Here is a 20487-nt window from a genome sequence, read left to right on the forward strand (position 1 = left end):
ATCAAAACTTCATTCCTTTTTCTGGTTGAATAGTATTTCACTCTATGGAAAGACCACATTTTGTTTGCCCATTTATTAGTTGATGGATATTTAGGCTGTTTCTACTTTTTTGGCTATTATAAGTAATGCTGCAAGGAATATTCATGTACAATTTTTTTGTGTGGATATTTATTTTCAATTCTTTTGGGTATACACCTAAATGTGGAATTGCTGGATGACATGGTAACATTTTCAGGAACTGCAAAACCATTTTCCAAAGTGTAAACCACTTTACATTCTCACCAACAATATATAAGGGTCCCGATTTCTCCACATGCTTGTTAACACTTAATCATCCCTTCTTTTTCTATCTATTCTATAGATTTTTCTACCTATTCTATATATAAGTCTGTTATCAGATATCTATGACATACAGTTTTTTTCTCCCATTGTGTTAGTTGTCTTTTTATTTTTTTATTTTATTGTTTTTTTAATTTTATTTTAATCATTGTTCAAGTACAGTTTTCTGTCCTTTACTCCCATTCCAGCCCATCCATCCCTCCCCACCTCCTTCCCATTTCCACCCCCCCTAGTTTTTGTGCATGTGTACTTTATATATGTTCCTGTAAACCCTTCCCATTTTTATAGTATCTTTTGAAATTCAAAAGTTTTAAATTTTGATTAAGTATAATTTATCTATTTTTTCTTTTATTGGTTGTACTTTTTTGTATCTTTTTAAAAAGCACTATTTAATCCAAAGTCATAAAGATTTACACCTACATTTTCTTATAAGAAAAAATCTAAAATGTATGAAGATTTTTATTTTCTTATAAGAAAATTCATAGGAAGTTTAACATTTAGAGCTTTGTTCCATTTGAAGTTAATTTTGTATATGGTGTGACATAAAGGTCCAATCTGATTCTTTTTTTTAATGTGGATCGCCAAGTTGTCACAATATCTTTTTTTTTAAATGCCTATTCTTCTTCCATTGTATTATCTTAGCACACTTTTTGAAAATCAATTGAGCATAGCATAGCAACTTTATTTATAATGGCCATAAGATGGAAATAGCCCAATGTTCACCAACGAAAAATTTATAAATATATTTTGGAATATCCATGCAATAGGCAACTTAACAATGGTAAATAACAAATATTGCTGCACACACAATGGATAAATCTCACAGATGTGACATTGAACAAAGAAAGTCAGAAACAAAAATATGCTCTTATATAAATCCAATTTACATGAAGTTTAAGGACAGGTAAAACTAATAATGGTGATAGAAGCCAGAATAGAAATTACTTAGGAGAATGTGATGGCATTGATTGGGAAGGGGCATGAGAGATATTGCTGAGGTAATGGCAAGGTTTTTATATCTTTATCTGGATAGTGTTTATATGAGTGTAAACACATAAAATTTTGTAAGTCTGTCTATATTACTGACTTATCCAGCAGTCTGGAGGATTTGGCCACATCTCTGTGACACTATAGATGATTACCTAGCTGCAGTTATGAGATATCTCAGAGTAACCCTGATTTTCTTAACTTAATTATTATCTTAAAATAAAAGGCAGTAATCTGCCAAAGCACACTGCTGACCACAGGGGAGAATTTGGCATAAGTTCCAAGACTGTCCCTGAATAATGGCATTTAACCATTATTAGACAATTCTACCCGTATACCCAGATTTCTTGAGAATGACCAGAGTCCATGTGATTTTGTTCTCTTTAATAAAGGTAATTATTAACTTATAATGACAGACAATTTAATTTGTTTCCTTTATATCAACTTTTTGACCCAAAAAAGGGGGAGAAAAGCCCTCTGTTCATTTTCTGGGTCATAATACAGGGATTTGACAGTAAGCCTACCTTGTTTAGATATAGGTCTCAAAGCCAGGGTTAAAGGGAATGTGTTAAGATTCATGCCACATGATGTTTATTAGATGGATGGGGCTCTGGAAACCAAACAAAATAGGGTATCTCAGACACCCAAAGGCCAGAAGCAGCTGCTATGGAGACTTCAGATGCCTATGTCAGGAGCTTATCTCAAGGGCAGGTCTGCACTTTGGCTTCTGTCAATGTTTTTCTGGGTTTGTTTTTTGTTTTGGGGTTTTTTTTGTTTGTTTGTTTTTGTGGGCAAGAAAAGAATACAGGGGAGTTGTTCAGGTCAGTATGCTGGACCTGTGCACCCATGACACTTAATTCCCTTGTTACGAGGGCTAGGAGACCACTGATGGTTTTGTTCCTTAATAAGAAGTGTGGTTAGAGAGGAGAACATTCCTACTGAGGCTAACGCTGTAGGCCAATAATCAGAACAACATAGGAGGAAGCATCTTCAGCTTGTGAAAAAATGGGTTGTGTAGCCCATTTTCTTCTGAATAAAGAATGGGAAAGAAAGGCCCTGCCAATGGTGGGAAAAGGTGCAAGCTTGCCAGACAGGATGACTCACTCCATTGCCATTGGGGAGTTTTGAGGGGAGGAGTGATGGCCTCTCAAGGTCTACATGCACCCTATCCTGTCTCCTGACTGGAAGTACACACTTAGGACATTCGTACTTTGAGAAGCCCCCTGAGGTTCACCTTGGTATGAGATTAAGGAGTGAGCAAAAAGAATCTCACCCCAACTTTCTCTTTGAGAAGCACATATCCTTTGTATCAATTACTTGAATCTCCCTCATTAAAATTCATCTTTGTATAGAGAGCTATCTCTCTGCATACTTAACTCAGTGTTATTTTGCATAGTTTTTCACAGCTTTCAGAATGCTTTGATGGAGCTTAGGTCATTTAAGTCTCCCAAGAGCTATATAAGTTAGGTGAGAAATATATTGTCTCCTTTTTTCACATTAATTGAAACCAGAAAAGATTAAGTAACTCATGCAAGGTTATAGCTTGAAAGAAGAGCTACATAAATTGACCAAACATTCCAGGTTGCCAAATACTGTCCCACTTTTAGCACTAAAATTTCCACGTCCTGGGGTAGCCTTTTATTCCTGAACAAACTTGGGTGATTGGTCACACCTATAGCCAGGATTAGCACCCATATCTCCCAACTCTCAGACCAATGCTAGTGCTACAGCCCTATGCCATCTACATTCCAAGAACTGTTATCTGAGTAGTGTTTCCCCTTCTCTACACCTTAGTGCACCAGGATATTTATTCATGTTGGGTCTTTTCCCCCTTCTATTCTGCCTAGGACAAAAGCAGTAGCAGTTAGGTGCCCTCAAGGGCACTTCACACAATTTTCATGAAAGAATCATGCTTCAGCTTTCTCAGCCACAAATGAAAGATGATACTCCCTATATTGCTTACTTCACATGGGTGTTTCATGGAACAAATAATATTGGATGCAAAAGTGCTTTCTAAACTCTTAATAGCTAGTGACATGTGAGAGATTGTGGTTATTCTCTGCCCCCACCCTGGGTAGAAGCCAGCTTCTTGTTTTATCATTCTCTTTCCAGTCAAGCAAGGGATATAGTCACCAACTATGTGAACTTTGGCCAACTACTTGGCCTCTGTGCTTTAGTTTCTTCATATTCAAACTAAGGATAATAATCATCCCTCCTACGGTTGTTTTAGTGATTTAATTAATTAATACACATAAAACATTTAAAAGGGTTGCTGGCACATGGTCAGGACTAGATAAGCATTAGCTGTCTTCAGTTGTCTTCCCCAATATGTCTACCTCAGAGACAGAGACAAGATTAAGAGGACACATAAATCAAGTGACATGGAAGCTACTACTTATCTTGCAATCTCTTTCCACTAGTTCCCTAGTTTTTTTGTGTTCTGTACCCACAGTCCTCCCATCATGGATTGCCAAGAAAATGAGTACTGGGACCAATGGGGACGATGTGTCGCTTGCCAACTGTGTGGGCCTGGACAAGAGCTTTCCAAGGTAAGTCCCCATGGCCAGAATATTTTTTTCTGTTATGTCTTAGAAATCATCTGGCAATTGAGAGTTTCCAAGATTAGGATAGCACCACCTGTGGCTCATACAGCTCAAAGGGCAAAATGTGTATTCCAAGGATTATGACAATAGCAGTCACAGCTCCAACAAGAAGTCGCCCTGGCAAGATAAGGTTCAGAGGAGTGTTCCATGAGATAATGGAGTACCTCAAGAGGATATGTGAAATACAAAGGCCTAGGAAGACTATTTGGCATTAGGAAAATATGTCAACTAAAACAGGGCCCATCCACTTGAGGTTCAGAAGCCAGATATCAGGTCTTGGGAATAGGAGAGAACTAAGAAGACTGAGGAAGTTGTTCAAAGGAGGATTAAGGGATAGGGAACTAGGGATGGTCTAGAATCTCAATTGGTAGAAAGGGTCAGAACAAAATGACCAGCAAGTCAGGCACCTTTTTCTGAGCCCTAGCTTGCAAAGGTACAGCTGCTTTTTTTTTTTTTTTTTTTTTTTGGCCTCGGGTCTCTGTTGGTCCCAGAACCTAGGGGTGATGTTAAATTTAGGCTGCAGTTGGGCCAAAAAGTGTAGAAGTAGACAGCTAACAGATGTTTTCTTCACGCACATCTTTTTATACATTTTTATTGAATTTATCAGTGTTATATTGGTTAATGAAATTATACAGTCATCAAGTCTACAATTATATGAGAGATCATCAGTACAGGGCAGGGACAAGTAGGTTTACAGTTGTTCATATGGAAAATGATTCAATAATTAATAAATACTAACATATAAATAAATATTGTATGTTACATACAACCATAGACCTACTTTTGTCCCATCCTATATATTGTATTGTGTGTTCACCACACAAAGTCTAGTCTCTTTTTGTCACCATTTATTCCCCCTTTATCCTCTTCCACCTGCCTCCACCCCCTTTCTCTCTGGTAATAACCGTACTGATGTCTTTCACACTCACATCTTATTTTCTGCAGTCATTCAAAATTCAGCCATCACTTATTGAACACCTTCAAAGGGGCACGCATTGTTGTAGGCATAGTACATATGGTAAAACAGATTCAAACATTTGCCCTGATGGACCTTACCCTTTACTTAGTGAAACAAACAATGAATGAGACACATATATAAACAAAGGTATGGAGGTATGATGAGAATTAAATTAGGATGATCTGATACAGAGTGATTTGATGGCTACTTTAGATATAGTAGCAGGGAAAGGCCTCTCCAAGAAGGTGCCTTCTAGGGAAAAGATACAGCTAATGCAGATGCCCAAGGTGAGAATTAACTAGGCATGTTGAAGGAAGAAGAAGAAGATTAGTGCAGCTGATGAGTGAGAGGTGAGTGGGAGAGGGAGTGGTACACAATGAGATTGCAGAGAGAGGTGTGGGCCAAACCATGTATAGTGTTAAAATCTATTATTAGAATTTTACATTTTTTTCTAAGTGTGCAAGGAATGTCTTGAAAGGTTTGGGGTAGGAGAGTGACATAATCCTCTGGTTGAAGGAAAATATAACTATTATTTATCCCACCTCTTTCTACCTATCCATTTCACCTATGAAGAGACTGAAGCTTAGGGATGTCAACAGATACAAGCCCTAACTCTAATTTTACCCCTTTACATATAACATTCTGTACCACAGTGGGGTGCATACATGATTGAAAAGGGATCCCAGGACCAAGCAAACATCATCAGAGGTCAGGTCATGCTGGACATTAGGATGGACCTGATGAAATCTTTTTTTTTTCTGCTTTAACTTTATAATTTTAAAATGTATTTAAAGCTTCCACTTAAGATCAGGAACAAGACAAGGGTGTCTGTGTTCATTACTCTTATTCAACATAGTACTGGAAGTTCTAGCCACAGTGATAAGAAAAGAAAAAGAAATAAAATGCATCCAAATTGTAAATGAGGGAGTAAAACTCATTTTTCGCAGATGCTATGATAGTGTACATAGAAAACCTTATAATCTCCAACAAAAAACTACTCAATCTATGCTTTTCAATTACAGTTTACATTCAATATCATCATGTATTACTTTCATATATACAGCATAGTAGCCAGACAGTCATATACTTTACAAAGTATTCCCACTGATATTTTCAGTACCCACCTGGTAACATACATAGTTATTATAATATTATGTTTTTAAAGATTTATTTATTTATTTTTAGAGAGAGGTGGAAAGGGGGAGAAAGAGAGGGAAAGAAACATTAATATGTGGTTGCTTCTTGTGTGCCCCCTACTGGGGACCTGGCCCACAACCCAGGCATGTGCTCTGCCTGGGAATCGAACTGGTGACCCACACTCACTCCACTGAGCCATACCAGCCAGGGTGTTATTACAATATTATTGACTATAATCCCTATACTGTATTTTACATTCCCATGACTATTCTGTAACACCAATCTGTACTTTTCAACCCCTTCACCCTTTTCACCTATTCCCCCAACTCCCCCTTCTCTGGCAACCATTATTCTTGCTCTCTGCATCTATGAGTCTTATTCTGTTTTGGTTTGTTTATATACTTCTTTAAATACATAAGTGAAATTATATGGTATTTTTTCTCTTACTGACTTATTTCATGTAGCATACTACTTTTTATTTTCATTCATGCTATTACAAATGGTAAAATTTCATTATTTGTTGAGGCTAATATACAACTGTATATATGTACCACCACTTTTTTATCTACTTGTCTATGGATGGGCACTTGGGTTGCTTCCATATCTTGGCTATTGGAAATAAAGCTGCAATAGATATGGGGTTGCACATATTCTTTCAAATTAGCATTTTGGGTTTCTTTAGTTATATACTTGGAAGTGTAATCACTGGGTCATAAGGCAGCTCCCTTTTGAATTTTTTGAGGAACTTCCACACAGTTTTCCATAGTGGCTGCAAAAACCTGCATTCCCAACAACAACGTACAAGGATTCTCTTTTCTCCACATCCTCCCCACTTGTAGTTTGTTGACTTACTGATAATAGCTAGTCAGACAGATGTGAGGTGATACTTTCTTGTGGTTTTAATTTGTATTTCTCTGATGATTAGTGATGTTGAGCATCTTTTCATGTGTCTGTGGCCATTTGTATGTTCTCTTTGGAGAAATGTGTATTCAGGTACTTTGCCCATTTTTAATTGGGTTTTGTTGTTGCTGTTGTTGTTGTTGAGTTGTATAAATTCTTTACAAATTTTGGATATTAAACTTTTATCAGATATATCACTGGCAAATATGTTCTCCCATACAGTGGGTTGTCTTTTCATGTTGTTGATGGTTTCTTTTACCATGCAAAATCTTTTTAGTTTGATGGAATCCCATGTGTTTAGTTTTTTTCTTCTTTGCCAAGGAGATATATCAGAATAATATTGCTATGAGAAATGTTCAATATTTTACTGCCTATGTTTTATTCTGGGAGTTTTATGGTTTTGAGTCTTACATTTAAGTCTTTAATTCATTTTGAGTTTATTCTTTTATATGATATGTAAAAGTGATTTGGATTCTTATTTTTGCATGTATCTGTTCTATTTTTCAATCACTAATTATTGAATACACTGTCATTACCCCATTGTGTGTTCTTGCCTCCTTTATTAAAGGCCAATTGACCATATAGGCAAGGGATTCTTTCAGAGCTGTATATATCTTGTTCCATTTAATTCCAAATGTGGTCTCAGTTTGTATACCAATGCCACATTGTTTTGGTTACTGTAGCCTTGTAGTATAGTTTGACATAGAGAGAGAGGAAGGGAGAGAGAGGAAAATTGATGTGTGATATATCCAACGTAGTTATTTCTCAAAATTGCTGTGTCTATTAGAGGTCTTTTGTGGTTCCATATAAATTTTTGGATTATTTGTTCTAGTTCTTCAATATATATGATTTGTATTTTGACAAGAAGTGCCTTAAATCTATAGCTTGTCTTGGGTACTTTGGATATTTTTTAAAAGATTTCATTTATTTATTTTTAGAGAGGGAAGGGAGGGAGAAAGAAAGAGAGAGAGAAACATCAATATGCAGTTGCTGGGGGCCTTGGCCTGCAACCCAGTCATGTGCCCTGGCTGGGAATCGAACCTGTGACACTGGTACTTTGGATATTTTAATGATGTTAATTTGTCTACCCATGAGCATGTTATATATTTCCATTTATTTGTATCATTTTCAATTTCTTCAGTGTCTTACAACTTCTCAAGTACAGGTCTTTTTTAAAAGATTTTATTTATTTATTTTCAGACAGGGGGACAGGAGGGAAAAGAGGGAGAGAAACATTGATGTGCAAAGATAAACACTGATCAGTTGCCTATTGCACACCCCCAACTGGGGAACTGGACTGCAACCCAGGCATGTGTCCCAAAGGGAATTAAACCAGCAGCCTTTTGCTTTGCAAATCAGTGCTCAGTGCACTGAGCCAAACCAGCCAGGGCTCAAGTACAGTTTGTTTGTTTTTTTATCTCTTTTTTTTAAGGTTTTATTTATTTATTTTTAGAGAGGGAAGGGAAGGAGAAAGAGAGAGAGAGAAACATCAATGTGCGGTTGCTGGGGGCCGTGGCCTGCAACCCAGGCATGTGCCCTGACTGGGAATCGAACCTGCGACACTTGGGTTCACAGCCCGTGCTCAATCCACTGAGCTACACCAGCCAGGGCAGTTTCTTTTTCTGTGTGTTTGTTTTTGTTTTTTGTTTTTTTTACTTCAGTTAAATTTATTCCTAGGCATTTGATTTAATTTCATTTATCTTCACCAAAGGACGTTTTTAATTTTTTTTTTCTTAGACAGGAAGGGAGAGAGAGAGAACTTGATGCAAGAGAGAAACATTAATTGGTTGCCTTCCCATACACACCCGGACTGGGGATCTTACATGCCTGGACTGGGACCAAACCCACAATCCAGTTATGTGACCTGACTGGGAACAGAACTCACAACCTTTTGGCTATGAGACAATGGTACAACCAGCTGAGCCACACCAGTCAGGGCTTAATTTTACTTTCTTTGATGCAATTGTAAATGGGATGGTTTTCTTATTTTGCCTTTCTGATAGTTCATTTTTCAGTAGAAAAATGCAACTATTTGTTTATTTTCTATTTTGTTTCCAGTGTCTTAGGAGATATATTGGCAAAAATACTTGTACATTCAATATCTGAGATGTTACTCCTATTCTTCTAGGAAAATCCTAGAAGTAAAATCCTTTTCTTCTAGGGTTTTTATGGTTTTGTGACTTACATTTAAGTCTTTTATCCATTTTGGGTTTATTCTTGTGTATGGTGTAAGTTGGTGGTCTAATTTCATTTATTTGCATATAACAGTCCAGTTTCCTAACACCATTTATTGAAGAAACAATCTTTGCTTCATTGAATGGTCTTGCCACCTTTGTCAAATACCAATTGCTCATATAGACATGGGTTTATTTCTGGTCTCTCTGTTCTATACCAGTTGATCTGTATATCTGTTCTTGTGCCAGTACCAGGCTCTTTTTATTACAGTGGCCTTATACAAGGTCTGTCCAGAAGGTTTCCAGCCATGCAATATGAACAATTGTGACATTTATTAAAAAAGGATACAAGATAGAAGAAGCATTGTACATAGGACAATGATGCCTCAGTCTCCTTCAAAATAGGTACCTTGGGACCTCACACAGTTCTCTCCCAATCACCATCAGCTGTCCTGTTGTATTTTCCTGAATCTCATCAATGGTCTGAAATCTCTTCCTTTCAAAAGTGATTTTAATCTTGGGAAAACCAGAAGTTTCAGGGTGCTAAAACTGGTCTGCAGGGGGCAGAGATGTGATGCATGAGCGGGTACACTGTCATGATGAAACTGCCAATAACCAGTTGCCCATAGCTGCAGCCTTCTGAATCAGCTAAATAGTTTCCACAGGGGAATGATCAAGGTTAAGGCAAAATTTGATGCAGATTCATTGCTGTACTTGCTCAGTCATTTTGTATGAGACAGCCACAGAGTTCACATGCTCACTCAGTGGCATATACTGCCCTCACTGACTAGTACAGTGAAGTTGTCAGTGTTCATGCATGTGCATTCCATCTACTCTCCTTGGCTGCCAGGTTACATTGATATCACACAAACCATTCTTATATATTAATAATGGCTGGAAATTTTCTGGACATACCTGGTAGTATAGTTTGATATCAGGAGTTGTGATACCTGTAGCTTTGTTCTTCTTTCATAAGATTGCTGAGGCTATTTGAGGTCTTTTTTGGTTCCGCATACATTTTTGGAATATTTGTTCTAGAAGTATGCCTTTGGTATTTTAATAGGAATTGTACTGAGTGTATAGATTGCTTTGAGTGGAATAGCCATTTTAAGGATTTTCTTTTTTTATTATTTTAATTGTTGTTCCAGTACAGTTTTCTGTCTTTTACTCCCATCCCCGAACACCTCCCAAGTCCTCCCCACCTCCCTCCCATTTCCACACCCCCAGTTTTTCATTCTTCCAATCCATTAACATAGTATATGCTTCCACTTATTTGTATCTTACTCAATTTCTTTCTTCAGTGGCCCATGGTTTTCAGAGTACAGGTCTTTTACCTCCTTGGTTAAATTAATTCCTAGGTACTTTATTTTTTGTAGCAATAATAAATGAAATTGTTTTCTTAGTTTCTCTTTCTGATAGCTAATTATTGGTGTATAAAAATGCCATCAATTTCTGGGTATTAAATATGTATCCTGCTACTTTGCCAAACTCATTTATTAGGACTGCTCATTTTTGGTGGAGTTTTTAAGGCATGCTATGTACAATATCATGTCATCTTTGAATAATAACAGCTTTACCTCCTCCTTTCCAATATAGATACCTTTTATTTCTTCTTCTCTGATCCCCATGGCTAGGACTTCCAAAACTATAATAAGATTACATCAAATTAAGTTTCTCTGCCCTGACTGGTGTGACTCAGTGGGTTTCCTGCAAACCAGAGGGTCACCATTTTGATTCCTTGTCAGGGCACATGCCTGGGTTATGAGCCAGGTCCCTGGTTAGGGGTGTGCAAGAGGCAACCTATTGATGTTTCTCTTGCACATCAATGTTTCTGTCCCTTTCTTTCTTCCTCTCTTCCCTTCTCTCTAAAAATAAATTAATAAAATCTTTTAAAAAGCATCTGCACAGCTAAAGAAAAGATCAGCAAGATAAATAGGGAACCCACTGTATGGGAGAACATTTTGATATATCTGACAAGGGTTTAATCTCCAAAGTATACAAAGAAATAATACAATTCAGTGTTGTGAAGACAACCAACCTAATTAAGAAATGGGCAAAAGACCTGAATAGGCACTTCTCCAAAGAGGACATACAGATAGCTCATAGACATATGAAAAGATGCTCAACATCATTAATGATCAGAGAAATGCAAATTAAAACCACACTGAGATATCACCTCACACTTCTCAGAATGACTACCATCAATAAATCAACAAACAACAGGTGTTGGCAAGGTTGTGGAGAAAATGGAACCCTAATGCACTGTTAGTGGGAATACACTCTAGTGCAGCCACTGTGGAAAACAATATGGAATATCCTTTAAAAAATAAAAATGGAACTCCATTTTAACCCAGCAATTTCACTTCTGGGAATATACCCAAGGATCCTGAAACACCAATAGAGAAAAATACATGCATCTCTATGTTTATCACAACACTATTTACAATAGTCGAAATTTGCAAACAGTGTAAGTGCCCATCAAAGGATGAGTGGATAAAAAAAGCTGTGGTACATTTACACAGTGGAGTATTATGCAGCATTAAAAAGTAAGAAACTCTTACATTTTGCAACAGCATGGATGGATTGGAGAAAATTATGCTAAATGATTAAGCTAGTCAGTGAAAGAAAAATACCACATGATCTCACTTATATGTGGAAACTAATGAATACAACAAATGATGAAACAAAATATTAACAGAAGCTTAAGTACATAAGACAGACTGACAGCTGCCAGAGAGGTTGGGGTGTAGGGATGAAAGATGGTGAAGTGATTAACCAAGGAACATGTATGCACAACCCATGGACACAGACAATAATATGGGGATTGGCTTGGGGTAGGAAGAAGGTGGGACTGGGTGTAGGTAGGGAAAGGGAAAAAAGTGGGAACTGTAACAGCATAAACAATAAAAATAAAAACGCAACCAAATTCTGGATATTTATTTTGTACCCTGCTACTTTACTGAATTTATCAGCTCTAGTAGTTTTTTTGTTGGAATTTCTAGGTTTCTCTATATACAGTATCATGACATTTGCAAATAATGATAGTTTTACTTCTTCCTTTCAAATTTGAATGCCTTCTATTTTTCTTCTTGTATGATCTCTGTAGTTAGGCTTTCAGTACTATATTGAGTAAAAGTGGTGAAAGCAGACATTCTTGTTTTGTTCTTGATCTTAAGGGGAATGCTTGTAGTTTTTGCCCATTGACTATTATGTTAGTTGTGGGTTTGTCATATATGGCCTTTATTACACTGAGGTATGTTCCCTCTATCTCCACTTTGCTGAGAGTTTTTATCATAAATGGGTGCTGGATTTTGTTAAATGATTTTTCTTCATCTATTGATATGATTTGATTTTTATCCTTCATTTTTATGTGGTATGTCACACTTTTCTGATTTCCAGACATTTTACCAACCTTCCATACCAGGAATAAATCCTGCTTAGCACAGCGTATGATCTTTTTAATGTATTGCTGGATTTGGTTTGTTAATATTTTGTTGAGAATTTTAGCATCTAAGTTCATCTGGAATATTGCTCTATGATTATCTTTCTTTGTAGTATTTTTATCTTGTTATGAAATTTGGGTAGTGCTGGCTTCATAAAATGAGTTTGGCAGTCTTCTTTCCTTTTTACTCTTTTGTAGTCTTTTCAGTATGATAAGTGTTAGTTCTTTGAATATTTCTTAAAATTCATCTGTGAAGCCATCTCGTCCTGGACTTTTGTTGGTAGGGATTTTTTTAAAGATTTTATTTATTTATTTTTAGAGAGGGAAAAAAACATCAATGTGCGGTTGCTGGGGGTCATGGCCTGCAACCCAGGCATGTACCCTGACTCGGAATCGAACCTGTGACACTTTGGTTCGCAGCCCGCACTCAATCCACTGAGTTACACCAGCCAGGGCAGGATTTTTTAAATTACTTCTTTGATTTCATTAGTTGTAATCAGCCTGTTCAAATTTAGCATTTTTTCCTGATTCAGTTTTGGAAGAATGTAAGCTTATAGGAATGGATCCATTTTTTCCAGATCACCATTTTGTTGACATATAATTGTTCAGAATATTTTCTCATAATCTTTTGTATTTCTGTGGTTTCAGGTTTCACCTCTCCTTTTTCATTTCCAGTTTATACCTCGGTCCTTTTTTCTTGATGGATCTGGTTATAGTTTTATCAAGCTTGTTTATCTTTTTAAAGGACAAGCTCTTGGTTTCATGGATGTATTGTATTGCTTTGTTCAACACTATTTTGTTTATTTCTGCTCTGATCTTTATTATTTCCTTTCTTTTACTCACTTTTGGCTTTGTTGTTCTTTTTCTAGTTCCTTTAGGTATAAAGTTAAATTGTTAGAAATTTTTTAAATTTTGTTTCTTGACATAGGCCTCTAATGCTATGAATTTTTCTCTTAGGAATTCTTTCACTGTGTCCCCATAGATTTTGATCTTAATATGGCTTCTTCTGTAAATTCTTGGTTATAAGACTTCTGTCCAGCTAGTCTTCACTTGATTATTTAAGTTGATTTTTCTGTTATAATTACAGTTTGGTCCTGAGAGAAGGTGAATGTAACTTCCACCTATTCCTTAGCCATCTTGGATCTCTGACAAAATCTATTTTCAGTATTACATTGATCTTTGTGATAAAAATTATCTAAATTCCACAAGAACAATCTCTTACAAATGTTCCTGTCATGTACATGGTCATTAACTGTAAAGCTACCTGAACTTCTCCAAGGGAGAAAAATAAGTCTTTTATCTGTCAAACTGCTGTTATCAAGCTCTCAAAAAGTGGCCCATGATGAAATGTACACTTCTTTATGCAGATCTCTGGTTGCCATTTTTCTCTGCACCACTAGAAAGCTCAGAAAAAATGAATGAATTGCAATATTATGCCCCTGCAAAATCTTTATATCTAAACAGGTTATACTTACATACAGTCTATACCTTCTAACAAGCTTTAATGTGCATTCTCATTTATTATTTTAATACATTTTATTGATTATGCTATTACAGTTGTCCCATTCTCCCCTTCACTCCCCTCCACCCTGTACACCTTCTCCCACCCACATCCCCCCATTTAGTTCATGTCCATGTGTCATAAGTTCTTTAGCTTCTACATTTCCCATACTATTCTTGTCCTCCCCCTGTCTATTTTCTCCCTACCATCTATGCTACTTATTCTCTGTACCTTTTCTCCCTCTCTCCTCCTCCCACTCCCCTGTTGCTATCCCTCCATGTGATCTCCATTTCTTTGGTTCTGTTCCTGTTCTAGTTGTTGGCTTAATTTGCTTTTGTTTTAGATGTGGTTGTTAATAACTGTGAGTTTGCTGTCTTTTTACTGTACATGTTTTTTATCTTCTTTTCCTTAGATAAGTCCCTTTAACATTTCATATAAGAAGGGCTTGGTGATGATGAACTCCTTTAACTTGACCTTATCTGAGAAGCGCTTTATCTGCCCTTCCATTCTAAATGAAAGCTTTGCTGGATAGAGCAATCTTGGATGTAGGTTCTTGCCTTTCATGACTTGGAATACTTCTTTCCAGCTCCTTTTTGCCTGCAAGGTCTCTTTTGAGAAATCAGCTGACATTGTGATGGGAATACCTTTGTAGGTAACTGTCCCCTTATCTCTTGCTGCTTCTAGGATTCTCTCCTTCATTTTAATCTTGGGTAATGTAACTATGATGTGTCTTGGTATGTTCCTCCTTGGGTCCAACTTCTTTGGGACTCTCTGAGCTTCCTGGAAGTCTATTTCCTTTGCCAGATTGGGGAAGTTCTCCTTTATTATTTTTTCAAATAACTTTTCTACTTGTTGCTCTTCCTCTTCTACTTCTGGTACCCCTATAATTTGGATGTTGGAACATTTCAAGATGTCCTGGAGGTTCTTAACCCTCTCCCCATTTTTTTTGAATTCTTGTTTCTTTGTTATTTTCTAATTGTATGTTTTTTTCTTCCTTCTGGTCCACTCCATTGATGTGATACCGTTTTCTTTCCATCACTATTGGTTCCCTGTGCATTTTTCTTCATTTCACTTAGTGTAGCCTTCATTTTTTCATCTAATTTGTGACCAAAATCAACCAATTCTGTGAGCATCCTAATCACCAGTGATTTGAACTGTGCATCTGATAGGTTGGCTATCTCTTAGTTGCTTAAAAGTATTGACTCTGGAGCTTTGATTTGTTCTTCCATTTGAGCCATTTTTTTTAGCTCTTACTCCTATCAAGGAGGTATTATTAGTCTCACAGGTTTTAGATGAGGAGAATAAGACTCAAAGAGGATAAGCAACTTGCTCTAATAAATATGAAATATAAAAAATAAACATAAGCCAGATACACATGGATTTGAGTCCCAAGTTTGCTGGGGGAAAATTAGTTCATCACTGACTCAATTAGGATATATGAAGTTAAAAGCAACATAAAACTTAACAGCTTGAACCAAAGCACATTTATGTAATTAAGTTTAAAGACAGGGGGCTTTGTGGTTGGTTGGACAGATCAACAACTTTGTGAGGGACCCAGGCTCTTTTTATCCTTAATCTTGAGCACTTTGCTGTTTTGTCCTCATGCTTGTGGCCTCTTGGTTGCTACAACTCCAAGCATTACATCTTCATATCACAGTCAAAGCCAGGAGGAACACACAGGAAGAAAGTAACTTGACTTACATTAGGTAATAAGGGTTTTTCTATGAGCTTCCAGAAGATTTCCATTTATATCTTGTTGTCCAGAACTGAGTGCTGTTAGTATCTTTATACTGCAAGGGAAACTAGTATATGAATACCTGCTAAACAGAAATGGAATTTCCATGATTGACTAAAAACAATCAGGAATCAGTTCTTGAGGTTGTTCATCTTGTCACCCAGAATGAAATCAACGTTCTGTTAGTAAGAAAAAAATGGGCAATGACTTTTGAATAACAGATAACAGCATCTGACACAGCCTTGTTTTTTATAGTCACTTTTACTTGGTTTTAACATACACTCATATGGTTGCACCATAGCGATTAACAGTATAGAATTTCCTCAGAAAACAAAAAATGGAACTGCCTTTTGATTCAGCAATTCCACTGCTAGGATTGTGTCCTAGGAACCCTGAAACACCAATCCAAAAGAACCTATGTACCCCAATGTTCATAGAAGCACAATTTACAATAGCCAAGTGCTGGAAGCAACCTAGGAGCCCATCAGTAAATGAATGGATCAAAAATCTGTGGTATATTTACACAATGGAATTCTACACAGCAGAAAGAAAGGAGCTACTACCCTTTGCAACAGCATGGATGGAACTGGAGAGCATTATACTAAGTGAAATAAGCCAGGCAGTGAAAGACAAATACCATATGATCTCACCATTAACAGGAACCTAAATAACACAACGAACAAGCAAGTAAAGTATAGCCAAAGACATTGAAGTTGAGAATGGGCTGACAGTGATCAGAGGGGAAGGGAGAGGGGATAATGGGGGAAAAGGGTGAATGAAGGGTTTACAGGAACAATTATAAAAGACATATGGACAATAACAAGGTGGAGTAGGAATGGGGGAATGAGGTGGGGAGGGCTGGGGTGGTAGGGAGGGGTGGAAGGGAAAGGCAGAAAACTACTTGAACAACAATTTAAAAAAATTTTTTAAGGCAAATAAGTAACAAACAATAAAGTACACTCATATGAAGTGTAAATATCAATGTAAATAATTCTTTACAGAAAAATCAACAATATTTCCTTAAGACATATTTGTAGAAGCATAATTACCAAGCCAAATAATGTATATAAATCTCTGCTTTTAATTGTACATATAGACCTTTTATATTTAAAGGTAAATATAGATACATTACAGATTATTTCTGCTACTTTATTATTTTATTTGTTTTTTGTTAGTCTGTTTGTCTTTTCTTGACTTCCTGCAGTGTACATGAACATTTTCTAAGGTTCCATCTTGATTTATTTGTAGTGTTTTTATAGTATTCTTCTTTAAAGTGGTAATTAATATTTCTATTTCTATTTATATAATTTATTTTATTTTATTAATGTTTTTCATTTTTATTTAATTTATTGGGGTGAAATTAGTTAACAAAAATTACCTGGGTTTCAAGTGTACATTTCTATAATACATCATATTTATATTTTATTTTACCACCCCAAGACAAGTCTCCTTCCAACACCAGTTGTACCCCTATAACTTCTTCTACTTAATCCCACCCACTTTCCCTCTGGTAATCACCATACTGTTGTCTGTGCTTAGAGTTTTTTTCCTAATCCCTTCACCTACTTCACCTAGTCTCCCACCATCCTCCCCCTGAGAGCTGTCAGACTGTTCTCTGTATCTATGAGTCTGTTTCTATTGTGTTTGTTTCCTTATTTTGTCCATTAGATTCCACATATAGGTGAAATCATATGGTATTTGTCTTTCTATGACTGTTTATTTGTTTGTGTTCCTTGTAAGTTCATTTCTTGCTTTCAGTTTTATATTTCACATATAAGTGAAAGCACATGGTTCTTAACTTTTTCTGTCTGACTTACTTTACTTAGCATGATATTCTCAAGGTCCATCCATGTTGTCCAAAGTGACAGTATTTCATCTTTTCCTGTGGCTGAGTAGTAGTCTTTGTATAGATGTACCACATCTTCTTTATCCAATCATCTATTGAGGGACACCAGTTGTTTTCATGTCTTGGCCACTGTAAATAATGCTGCAATGAATGTAGGGATGCACATATCTTTGCAAATAATGGTTTCCATTTTTTTGAAAGATAACCAGAAGAGGGGTTTCTGGTTATATGGTAACTCTATGCTTAATTTTTTGACATATCACAAATGAAGCCAGAGGTATCAAACTCTCTGACTTTAAATTATACTATAAAGCAACAATAATCAAAACAGCATGGTATTGGGGATCCAAGATGGCAGAGGAGTAGGTAGAAGCTACACTAACTTCCTCCCAGGACCAAACCGGAATTACAACTAAATTATAGAAAACTCATCCTGAATCACCAACTGGAGACTAGCTGGAGAGAAGTCTTATAACCAAGGGCTTACAGAAGAAACAACATCACCACATCAAGACTAATAGGACGTAAGGAGGTGCAAGAAGGCCAGCTGGACTCTCACAAAAGGTAGCTTAAGTTCCACAGGGATATTTCAGTGGCTGGAGAGTTCCCCAAGAAGTGTGAGGTCTAAGCCCCAAGTTTGGCTCTTCATCCTAGAGTACCAGAAAGTGAAAAGGTGCCCACATAACATCTGGCTATGAAAAATAACCAGTTTCGTAATGTAGGTTTTGGTCTATCAGTGAGAGAGAGCTAGAGATGCAGCCATTCTCTTAAAGGACCAAGAGACAAATTTCATTTGTAGCCATTTACCCTGGAATCTGATGGAGGAAGGACAGAGAAGACTGACCTTCCAGAGCAGAGCCAGGTGCGGAGATTCTGGGGTTGGTGGCTCTGGAAGCGGAGCTGAAGGTTCAGTCTCCAGAATCACTGTGTTCAGTTGCACCACATATTGCAGAAGGCATATTTCTCTGACAGAGCACACACCTCCACATGGCATCAGTCTGAGGGGAAGCAATAGTCCCACCCACAGGAATCCCTCTTGCCCCACCCTGTGGAGCTTAAGTCCTCCTGAGGATTACAGCTGGAGGCTCTCTCAGTGACTAGGTCTAACAGGCTTCTGCAGATGGAATCAGATCTCTAGGTGTTTTGACACTTTAGCTGCCCCTCCCCCAGGCCAGGTGCTGGAAAAAGTCAGCCCTGGTGTATAGTTTGGTTCTTTTCACACACACCCAAGCCCAGCAGAGAGAGCCACAAGCTCTGGATGGCTAATAGCTCCAAACAGGTTACCCAGGGCTAGCCACAGGAAGCATCTGACATAATCCTGCACCAGGGTCTTTGCAGATCTACCTAATATATAAATATAAACACAAAGAGGTAGTCAAAATGTGAAAACAATGGAACAATCCCCCAAATCAAGAACAAGAGAATTCTCCACAAGAAGAGCTGCATGAAATGGAGAAAAGCAATCTTTCAGGTGCAGAGTTCAAAACACTGGCTCTGAGGATGCTCAAGGAACTTAGCAAGGACCTCAGCAGCATAAAAAAGATCCAGTCAGAAACAAAGGATACACTAATTGAAATAATGAACAATTTACAGGGAAACAACAGTAGAGTGGATGAAGCCAAGAATCAAATCAACGATTTGGAACATAAGGAAGCAAAAAACAACCACACAGAATAATAAGAAGAAAAAAGAATAAAAAAATTAAGATAGTATAAGCAGCCTCTGGAACAACTTCAAGAGGTCCAACATTCACATCACAAGGGTGGCAGAAGGAGAAGAGAATGAGCAAGAAATTGGAAGTCTACCTGAAAAAGAAATAATGAAAGAAAACTTCCTTAATTTGGTGAAGGAAATAGACTTGAAAGTTCAGGAAGCACAGAGAGTCCCAAACTAGATGTATGCAAAGAGGCCCACTCCAAGACACATCATAATTAAAAGGTCAAAAGTTAAAGATAAAGAGAGAACCTTAAAAGCAGCAAGAGAAAAGAAGTCAATTAGCAGATGGTTTCCAGATGGTTGGGGAGTGGAGGAGAATGGGTGTAGAGGTGAAGGGATTAAGAAGTACAAATAGGTAATTACAGAATAGCTGTGGGTTAAAAAGGACAGTATAGGAAATGTAGTAGTCAATGAACTTACACACATGACCCATGGACATGAACAATGGTGGGGGGACTGCCTAAGAGAGTAGGTGGTACAGGGTGGAGTGGGGGAAAGGAAAAGAATCAAGGTAACTGTAATACCATAATTAATAAAATATTTAAAAATTTATGCACACAACAGAGGAACACCCAAATATGTAAAGCAAATCTTGTTGGCCATAAAAGGAGAGGCTGAAAGAAATACAGTCATAGGATATTCTAACACCCCATTGACATCAATGGCTATATCTTCAAGACAGAAAATAAACAAGGAGAAAATGGCCTTAAATGACATACTACATAAAATGGATTTAATTGATATCTTCAGAGCATTGCACCCCAAGGCAGCAAAATGTATATACTTTTCAAGTGCACATGGAGCATTTTCTAGGGTAGGCCACATGTTAGGACACAAATCAAGTCTCAACAAATTTAAGAATATTGAAATCATATCAAACACCTTCTCTGACCATAATGCTATGAAAGTAGAAATCAATCACAAGAAGAAAACTGAAAAATACACAAATACATAGAAGCTAAATTACATGCTATTAAACAATGAAAGGGTTAACAATAAGATCCAGAAAGAAATAAAAAATACCTTGAAACAAATGAAAATGAGAACACAACAACCCGGGAAAGTGTCCAAAGACGGAAATTCATAGCATTACAGGCCTATCTCAAGAAACAAGAAAGGGATTGAATAAACAATCTAACTTTACACTTA

At 37.0% G+C, this 20487-nt stretch overlaps 1 protein-coding gene across 1 annotated transcript in view; it reads left to right on the plus strand.

Annotated features, from left to right (window-relative positions):
- Positions 1-20487, plus strand: part of EDA2R (ectodysplasin A2 receptor) — a 62048-nt gene that overhangs the window by 15129 nt on the left and 26432 nt on the right. The window contains exon 3 of the mRNA XM_045847460.1: positions 3779-3875. Coding sequence (XP_045703416.1) covers positions 3789-3875 — 87 coding nt within the window. The 5' untranslated portion in view covers positions 3779-3788. The remainder of the gene's footprint in view (positions 1-3778; positions 3876-20487) is intronic.

This window comes from Phyllostomus hastatus, unplaced genomic scaffold (genome assembly GCF_019186645.2).
Source record: "Phyllostomus hastatus isolate PE091 unplaced genomic scaffold, TTU_PhHast_1.1 phas_contig_551, whole genome shotgun sequence".
NCBI lineage: Eukaryota > Metazoa > Chordata > Mammalia > Chiroptera > Phyllostomidae > Phyllostomus > Phyllostomus hastatus.